The following is a 10,457-nucleotide window of genomic DNA, read 5'->3' on the forward strand; positions in this document are numbered from 1 at the left end:
GTTATCTTCATCATAAATGGAAAAATCAGCAATTTTCATGTGATGTTGCTACTGAAAAAACTTTTGTAACAAATGTAACAAATAATGTGTTATGCGGTATGTTGTCCTTTAGTTTTATTTATAAATATGGGAGAGGCGCCGGTTTATTCCTGTCCGCATAGAAGTTCGTAAATACTCCGAGAGGGGCGAGGCGTTATGCTTGACTTAAAATCGTTTAACTTTGTGAATCTTCTTTTGTCATTTTAAACATGTTACTGTGTTTACGTACTCTTGTATTTCTACAGCTGGTAACACGTTTTCTAAAACTCTATTTTCTGTATTTAAGATTTACATTTCATTTGTATATTTCAGATCTATAAGTGTGCAAATATGCATATGTATTGCATGCAATGGAAGATACGAGCTTGTAAATTTGTTGTCGTTTTTGATGTTAGGTCAGTTGTTACGATCTATATGTAAACTTGTTATATAAAGGCGGAAACCTGCAATTAAAAGATTGAATTAAGAAACATATCAACTGCTATACACGGGTACAATAAAAAATGGTAGGCATAGAAGTTTGCATTTTCAAAAGTCATTTTAAAAAGGAACAATTTACATGTCTGAAATTTTGGCAACGAACGCCCTCCATAGTATGTGAACGTGCATATTATCAGTTGGTTTGAATAAACAGAAGGTTAGAGGCAATCAAGTATTCTCTAAAGTTGTTAAATTGTTTAACTTCAAAGGAATAGTTTAAACGGTAATGTCAGGTAATTACAACATACGTTTTACTATTTTTATACTCACGATGTTTCTTTTTTTTAACTGTTTAAACTTAGTTCGTGTGCAAATAGGGGAAAATTTTGATTATCACAACAGTTTACATGTCTGTATAAATATGCTACATTTAAACATGTAAAATTGAATAGTCAAAATGTTTAGATTAACGAATATGAATTAGTTCGTAAATTTGTATTTTACTACCTTCCTCCTCATTGCAAAGTGGAAGGTGGTTATAAACAATGACGCTGAATTTTTCTTAAATGCCACTTTTCTGTTACAATTTATTTACTGAAACTGTGCTCATTCATACAGACAATATGCATGCTGGCCTTTTTATCACGTATATTTACAATGATGCCATGTTTACTGGAGGTTAAAACTTGTTTTTTTAGCAATTAGGACTTTTTTTTCTTACTAACCCATTCTAATTTTTTCAATGAGGATTTGAAAATTGCATTGATATATAACAGTGCTGTTTTTTCCATTGATTCATACAGGGAAAAAAATCCTACTTAACTAATACATAACAGCTGAGTTTTGTCTTGTACCTGCATATATCAGTGTAATTCTTACATACATTCTCAGTAGCAAAATACATAGATTAATTAGCTGGCATTGGTGCAATTTTTCTCGGGTTTACATTTCAATCAAAAATGAAAAAGCACAAAGCAGGGAAAAGCACTGTGCATAGTATTTTTATACTGATTTCCGGTACAAAAATTTATGAAAGTTGTTAGTTACGGGGTGGGGGTATAACACTGGCTGGGGCGACATCTCAAGATGTTTCTGCAAAAATATCGTCTCGGCCTATAAGTTACAAAGGCAAGAACTTAGATATTTGCCATGTCACTTCACCTTGTAGTACTCTACAATATCAATTTTGGCCAACACGTTGATCCTCTAAGCTAGAGTAACTAAATGTTTGATATATAAATTGAAAAATCCATTTAAATGTTTTTTCTGAAACTACATGTCCTAATGCTTAGATATTGGCATGCAGTATTGCCTCGTAGACCTGAAGATATGTAATTATATTTTATCTTGCACCTTGGGCACGGGGAGGGCTAGTGATGGTCCTAGCCTTAAGGATCACTAAGAGCAATTTACAAATATCTATGCTGATGAACTTGTCACTGGGTTAGAATAATGTGCAGTCTGACCGGAATTCGAACCCAAGACCCTCGGAATACAATGTTACAGCTCCACCAACTGAGCTATCACTATCTCCCCGAAGTAGTGAATACTGAACCGTGATATATTCCCCCGCTATATTGAAATTCGTCCTCGAATTTCTAATTGGTACAGAGAACAATGTATAATTAAGACTCCAAGCGTTTTACCATTACGGACTCATGTTGGACGCCAAATGTCAGAGGGTGAGGAAAAGGTGCAGCCTGACCTGAACTCGAACCCGGGACACTCGGAAATACCGTACATTGTACCGCAGCTCTACCCACTGAGCTATCCGGCCGCAAACCCATTATCTCCCCTAACTAGAGAACGTTGACAAACAGGTCCGCCAGGTTGAGATATATAACCGATTCATTAAATCCTTATTGTAATTCAGTCAATGAAATTATAATAAAGACAATCAGGTTTCTAAACAGCATACAAGTTGAAACAGCCAGCAAGCAATGCATCATTGGCAGCAAGCGTGGTTAAGATACCGGCATGACTATATATACCAATAACACACCGTATTACCGGCGGCAGTGATGGCAGATCACTGCAGTGATGGCAGATATCTGAAAATTACCGATCGGTACAGGTAGGTTATAAATTTGGTTGGTTTAATTATATTACACAAATACGGCCCATATCATTGCTATAAAACTATTGTCCATTGAATGGAGATACTGTAAGGTAATTTTGGACTCGTTTTTTCCTGTTTTCAGACTATTTTGAGCAGGTTAAAAGTGAAAGCATTGGAAAAAATCCGTGAAAATGTCTGTTTTCTGTTCAAAATATCTCAAGTTTTAAGTAAATGGCAGGATTTCCGGTTATCAATATAGACGTGCATCCATTGGGGTCACGCAAGCCAAATATCTACCCCGTGAGTCTTTTCTTGAAAGTTTTACAGACGCTCAATCTTGTCCGGTCGAAGAAAAAATGCTGCCGTTGTAGGCAGATACATATTATAAATGCTGCCGTCGATGGCAGAAATACCATGAAAGTGGCTAACATTCTGACAGAAAATCAAGTTCAATCTTTTATCAATTCCTCTTTTCTTTGCGTCCTTTTAGTCGGAATTGAGACGTTAAACTATCATTTCTAATATTTTCTCAAGATAGAAAAGTTATTAATGCGGTGTATGCATCGAAAAAAGCTTTTTAGCAACATGCAGTTACAATACAAAAAGTGACGACAAAATTTCACTATAAATAGAGAAATGAACATGAAAAACTTCATTTTTCTATATTCATGCATGTGCGCTTGATCTGTTCATATGAATTGAAAGGTCAAAAAAGAGAAAAAGAATATAACAAATCAAAAAATTCTAGTTTTTTTCCTATAAATACAGGATTTATTTTCATCTTGTGATATGAATCATCGAAAGGTTCATCTTTATAAGTTGTCATGGTTACAACTAAAATGAATGAAAAAATATATAGTTAAATGGGAGCGCGTGATGTTAGAACTGTTGTTAATAGTTTAGCATAGAAAATGTAATTCAAAGGCAAACTACAACGCTATTACACACATGAAAATTTTAAGAAATGAACGTTGTCGTGTTTTTCAAGAACTTGATAATATAGGAAAATATTTGAACTGTCAATAATATTATTTTTCCATTTTACATTAACATACATTGTTTTATGATACACTGATGCCAGTTGCGAGGTTAATAGTCTCCCCTTTATTACATCAATTTAATAATTTATAATCTGCGCCGATTAAGTAAATTTCAGCCTTTATTTGTCATAAAGCGATGAACATTATTACCTCGAGAAAATAATGTCATATGCTAGCAAATGAATATCCACTTACAGAAGTTACTTGCTGTAATATGCAATTGGCGTTATGTCTTAAAAAGGGAGTGCGCTGCTAAACTTAAGACACATATAGTATTGTATGCATGTAACTGACAGACACAACAGATCAAGCACACATGCATGAATATAGAAAAATGAAGTTTTTCATGTTCATTTCTCTATTTATAGTGAAATTTTGTGGTACTAAATCATAACTTTTTGTATTGTAACTGCATGTTGCTAATAAGCTTTTTTTCGATGCACATACCGCATTAATGAAAAAATCAAAAAATCTACAAAACAGCAATTTTTCTTCAAAATTATATGTGAGGCCATGTTTTAACATGGAAAAACGCGTTTTTGGGTAATTTCGTTTTTCTTTATCAGTTTCTGTTAACCCATTACCAGATATATACGCCTTTCTACGCCTTTTTCACCCCCCCCCCTCCTTTTTTGCTTTCTCAAATGGTGAAAAAATGCCTTATTTAGGCCCCCAAACACTTGTTTTTGTTTGATAAATGTTGTTTAAAAAATTGACCACTTTTTCGGCGCGGCCCCCACCCCCATCCAAAAGATACATCAGGGGGTTGCCAGAAGGGGGATATGCCCCCTTCTGTTTGGGGGGTTTGAAGGGGGGCTGAGTCCCCCTCATCGCCAACAAAAAAATTGGACATGTGGGAGGCTGAAAATGGCCCCAGGTCGATCATAAGGTAACGTGTAACCAATGCTGAAAAGCCTTTGACTCTATCTCAATCCATTGAGAAGTGGCAGCACTTTGAAATCAATTTTGATGGAAAAAATCAACGCAAAATAGTGATTTTTGGCATTTTTGAGATGTCCCCTAGTTGCTATGGTAACAGGAAATTTCAGACTGAACATGTTGTTACAAAGGCAATGGTCCAGTCAACATTTGTGCCAAGTTTGATTAGTATTGAAGCAGTTTTTATAGTTTTATAGCAACTTGAACTTGTAACGGGAGACCTTTCAATGAAAACAGCCATTTTTCGCAAGATGCTCATGGGGTAATGGGTTAATAACTTTTCTATCTTGAGAAAATATTAGAAATGACAGTTTAACGTCTCAATTCTGACTAAAAGGACGCAAAGAAAAGAGGAATTGATAAAAGATTGAACTTGATTTTCTGTCAGAATGTTAGCCACTTTCATGGTATTTCTGCCATCGACGGCAGCATTTATAATATGTATCTGCCTACAACGGCAGCATTTTTTCTTCGACCGGACAAGATTAAGCGTCTGTAAAACTTTCAAGAAAAGACTCACGGGGTAGATATTTGGCTTGCGTGACCCCAATGGATGAACGTCTATATTGATAACAGGAAATCCTGCCATTTACTTAAAACTTGAGATATTTTGAACAGAAAACAGACATTTTCACGGATTTTTCTAAGGCTTTCACTTTTAACCTGCTCAAAATAGTCTAAAAACAGGAAAAAACGTGTCCAAAATTACCTTACAGTATCTCCATTCAATGGACAATAGTTTAATAGCAATGAAATGGGCCGTATTTGTGTAATATAATAAAACCAATCAAATTTATAACCTACCTGTACCGATCGGTAATTTTCAGATATCTGCCATCACTGCAGTGATCTGCCATCACTGCCGCCGGTAATACGGTGTGAATAAGCGCAGTATCCAACCTCATGCCAGTGTCCTGACTAAAACAACGGGGAGTGGCTGTACATGCAGGGACGACGAGAAAAGTGTGCTAGGATGCATGAGCCCCTAGTACAGAGGGTGACGATTTGAAAGACAGGCCCTTTGCTGACATATAGCCCCTTTCAGCTATCTCCTTTTTATATTGTCTCAGTATACTGTACGCGTTCTTATTGGCCGTCGTACAGAGACATTATTTTGGTTCAAATGTCATATCTTTCTACTCCATTGAAATTACATAGAAGTAAATTATCACCAATCTGTGCTTCAAAATCAAACGTTTAAGAGCGTGACTGGTGACATATGTGCGGGAACCGTACTCGACAGCGAAAGATGCCTTTGTGCTCTACACGGGCGGATAGACCTTCATTAAACATAGACCTCACACATCAAACGTCATTAGTAAATTAACTGTAATAGCACACAGACATTCTGTATTTTTATTTGAATAAATGTCTATATTTTTTCTTGTCCGCTCCTTACCTGTATCGACCCATGACAAAAATAGAGAGAAATAAAGTACACCTAAAGAAAGCCAAAAACGAAAAATTGAAAATGTTGCAGGCTCGGGTTGATTGAGCCTGTTCATAGACGATACTGGAAAGTGTTATAAGGATATATGCACAAAGTGACCATCATTTACCCCTGTTTGAGTAAATTGTTGTGCTGAATATAATCCTTTATCACGTTCAGTATCTTTCAGTCTCGACAACACTGTTCATCCTTTTAACAGACAATTTCAAAATGTTGACTAACAAAAAGTACCGACCATATTTTGAAAACGCTGATTGGCTGGCTGTCGTGGTTCCCCTGATAGCATGGCTAGAATATGTTGCCACTAGCAGGATGTGTTATTATGTTAAGATTTCCATTCTATAGTCGATGACAAGGATAAAAAAATTTAGTTACGTAATTCCAGAAAAAGAGGAAGTGACAAACGAAAATGAGGTGCATGCAGAAGTTGCGAGTGAAGACGTGTTACTACAAGATATGCCACGAGATAAAGTGGTTTGTTATCTTCATGAACCAATTTATAACGGTCTTGATTTTTAACGATTCTACAGGTTAAAATAAGGGATTGGTACAGTGGCACAAAGGTGACATGCATGTTTTTATTATATCCCCGCACAACGAAGTTGTAAGGGGGGTATACTGGAATCAGCTTGTACGTCAGGCCATCGCCCTGTCAGGCCGTCTGGCCGTCAGTCGGTTTTTCCTTGTCCGCACAATAACTTAAGATTCCTTTGACCCACAGTCTTCATATTTGGTTATTAGATTGGTAATAGTTAGTAGATGACCCCATTGATTTTGAGGTCACTGGGTCAAAGGTCAAGGTTACAGGGGCCTTGACTTCTAAAAGCTTGTCCGCCCAATAATTTGAGATTCATTTGACCCACAGTCTTCATATTTGGTATTTAAATTGGTCATGGTTAGTAGATAATCCCTATTGATTTTGAGGTCACTGGATCAAAGGTCAAGGTCACAGGGGTCTTATCTTCGAAAAAGATTGTCCGCCAATAACTTAACATTCCTTTAACCAACAGTCTTCATATTTTTATTTAGATTGGTCATGATTAGCAAATGATCCCTATTGATTTGGAGGTTACAGGGTCAAAGGTCAAGGTCACAAGGGCATTGACTTCTAAAAGCTTGTCTGCCCAATAACTTAAGATTCATTTAGCCAACAGTCTTCATATTTGGTATATAAATTGATCATGGTTAGTAGATGATCCCTATTTTAGGGTTACTGGGTCAAAGGTCAAGGTCACAGGAGCCTTGACTTCAAAAAGCTTGTCCGCCCAATAACTTATGAGTCATTTGACCTACAGTCTTCATATTTAGTATTAAGATTATTCATGGTTAGTAGATGATTCCTGTTGATTTTGAGGTCACTGGGTCAAAGGTCACAGGGGTCTTGACATCTAAAAGCTTGTCCGCCCTATAACTTAAGATTCCTTTGACCCACAGTCTTGATAATTGGTATTGAGATTGATCATGGTTAGTAGATGATGATATCTATTGATTTTGAGGTCACTGGGTCAAAGGTCAAGGTCAGAGGGGCCTTGACTTTAAAAAGCTTGTCCGCCAAATAACTTGAGATTCCTTTGACCCACATTCTTCATACTTGGTATTTAGATTGGTCATGGTTAGTAAATGATCCCTTTTGATTTTGAAGTTACTTGGTCAAAGGTCAAGGTAACAGGGGCCTTGACTTCTAAAAGTTTTTCCACCATTAACTTAAGATCCCTTTGAACCACACTCTTGATATTTGGTATTTAGATTGGTTATGGTTAGTTGATGATTCCTATTGATTTTGAGGTCACTGAATCAAAGGTCAATGTAACATGGGCCTTGATATCTAAAAGCTTGTCCGTTTTATAACTTAAGAATCCTTTGACCCACAGTCTTGATAATTGGTTTTTAAATTGATCATGGTTAGTAGATGATCACTATTGATTTTGTGGTCATTGGGTCAAAGGTCAAAGTCACAGGGGCCTTGACTAAAAAAAGCTTACCATTCAATTGCTTAAGAATGCCAACTTTCTTAATATTTAGTATTGAGGTTATTTATGTTTAGTAGATGACCCTTTTTGATTTTAAGGTGACGTTGTCAAAAGTCAAGGTCACAGGTTTTTTTTATAATAAGCTTTTCTGCTCAAATGCTTAAGAATGCCTGTCCGCAGTGTATTGATTTTCACATTTTAAGCATGTAGAATACATAACTTAGCAATGCACTGGCTTAGTAACCTCAGATTTGGCAGGGAGGTTGTCCTTGAGCTTTAAATGGCCACTGTTGATTCTGACAAAGTGGTATGCGGGGGTATTCACACCATGGCAGTGGCAGTTCTAGTTTATCTCGTGCGCACGAGATACTATGTCGTGGCCACGACTTAGTAACTCGTGGCCACGAGATAGCTAAGTCGTGACCACGAGAGACTTGCATATACAAATGTCACTAGCAACTTTGTGTAAGCACTTTTAAAATACACATGAATTACGTAGTTTTGTTTTAAATTCTTTATTGATAATCATGATATGCACCAAATGAAGTTTAACGACTTGACAAACTTAATACGTCTAAGAGTGTACCAAATAATCTAAAATTGCTGCCTTTCAGTGTACATGTACTCTGTTATTGTATGTGTATTCAAATTATTCCTTGTTAATATTCCTTTTAGGTTGTAACACAACCAAAATTAAACATCGTTAAACCTAAGAAGCGTAAGAAACGATTTCACTTCACCAGAGTGCAGGCAGAAATAGTCGCCTGGATTTCCATTTGTTGCTGTTGCTGGCCTCTTGGAGCTTATGCTCTATTGTGTGCATGCCAGGTTTGTACATTTACGGATACAAGGAATTGTATTATGGATACGTTCGTTCGTATTGATTTACCCTAAATGTGCAAGCATTGAAAGTGATAAGTTATTGCCATTATTGCCAGGCTCTCTATTGTTGTTTGCGTAATTCTTTTTATATTGATGCCCTTAAAATTTGATATTTGACAATTCCATAAATTGATAATGACATAATATTATTTAATAGAGCGTCTTGGCACAACGTGTTTAAATACAAGAAAATTCTGTAAGTCTCTATTTTTCAACTATGTTCATGAAGGAGTACTAGTTTGAAATGTCAAATTACGAAGGAGAAAATAGATTTATTAACTATGACGTCATATTTTGTTGTAGGCAAAGGTTGCCGATGATGATGAAGAATATGAAAAGAGGTTAGTTTGGTCCACATGGCTGGGAATTGCAGGTTTAATATTTAATATTGTCGTATGGCCTGGAATAATATTGTTAGCGCTCTACACTTGATATTGCAGATGGTTTTGATGAAAATTAAGCAGTTAGTCAGTGTTTTTCTAAGCATCGAAACTCCAATTATATTTGTTCAGGTTTATGTGCCATCTTTTACATCATTGTTCATCATTGTTTTATGTTCGATTTTCAAAAACTTTTATCTCGTAGTAGAATACCACTGCCATTTTCAGTTTTGTTTTCTTTTGTTTATACCATACAAAATGTATTTGCATTCAATTTCAATGATACCATCGCAAGTCTAAAGTTGTATGTTTTTTCAATATAAATTTCGAAATTGAACACCACCTAAATTGTATAACAATAAATTTACAATTGCTCTATTGAAATTACACTTGTTATGATCTTGTTCAGTGTATCTGTAAATTTTATTATCTAAATAAAATAGAAATTGACTGAGATTTTTTTTAATCTGCATGTCTGAATTATCTTGAAGTCAGAAAATTATTTTAAACAATATCATTTAATTGGCAAATGTTGAATTAATTTGATTCATTAGTATATATATTGATACCTGCGAATATCACTCTTGTCTTGCAGTAACTACATAAACTACTCATGTATTTTGTATAGTTTCTACAAACATTGTAAATGTTTAATGCAAATAAAATACTGATTTGAATAGTAGTTATTGCATTTTTATTTATGAACATACTAATCGTTAAAAGCGCAGCTATCATAAGATATATGGAAGTTTAATTGTTGTAAATAATTTCTAAGACAGGACACATACATTATAATTTCTGAATACTATAAAAACACACACAAAAGATCAAGAAAATATAAAAGTCTTGCTGATGAATTCTTTCATATCCATGCGATTGCCACCACAAAAAATAAATTATATTTTTTTCTTGTACTAATATTTATGAATTTCACAGGTGTAAAATTAATTAAAATATTTAACATTGTCAGTCATAAAGTTTGCTTTTTTCTATAAAAAGAAGGTACCTTTTCTGTTGCTCACAATTTAAGTTGATCACATGTAGTATTTCAAAGTTTACCTAAATTACAGATTGTCTTTAAGTGACAATTTACCCACCAAAGAGTATATAGTGAGTGAACAGGTGAAAGTTAAAATAAGTTAACATTTTCCCATTATTCCTTTCAATTCGCATGATAGATATATAACTAATTAACGTGGTCAAAGAAATTTCGGAAAGTATACATTAGAATATACCTGTAACGCTCAACTTATTAAAAGAGCGGATCACACTATTTGC

At 35.1% G+C, this 10,457-nt stretch overlaps 1 protein-coding gene across 1 annotated transcript; it reads left to right on the top strand.

Annotated features, from left to right (window-relative positions):
* The first annotated feature begins 701 nt into the window (after nt 1–701).
* On the top strand, nt 702–9,856 carry LOC132718506 (uncharacterized). The gene is made up of 4 exons (XM_060702207.1): nt 702–752; nt 6,333–6,421; nt 8,593–8,745; nt 9,103–9,856. Exons 1-4 carry the CDS (start codon nt 746–748, stop codon nt 9,229–9,231), a joined length of 378 nt encoding a protein of 125 aa, XP_060558190.1. The 5' UTR covers nt 702–745; the 3' UTR covers nt 9,232–9,856.
* Nucleotides 9,857–10,457: the final 601 nt, after the last annotated feature.

Source organism: Ruditapes philippinarum, unplaced genomic scaffold (assembly GCF_026571515.1).
Source record: "Ruditapes philippinarum isolate M1 unplaced genomic scaffold, ASM2657151v2 ctg386_1_1_1_1, whole genome shotgun sequence".
Taxonomy (NCBI): Eukaryota; Metazoa; Mollusca; class Bivalvia; order Venerida; family Veneridae; genus Ruditapes; species Ruditapes philippinarum.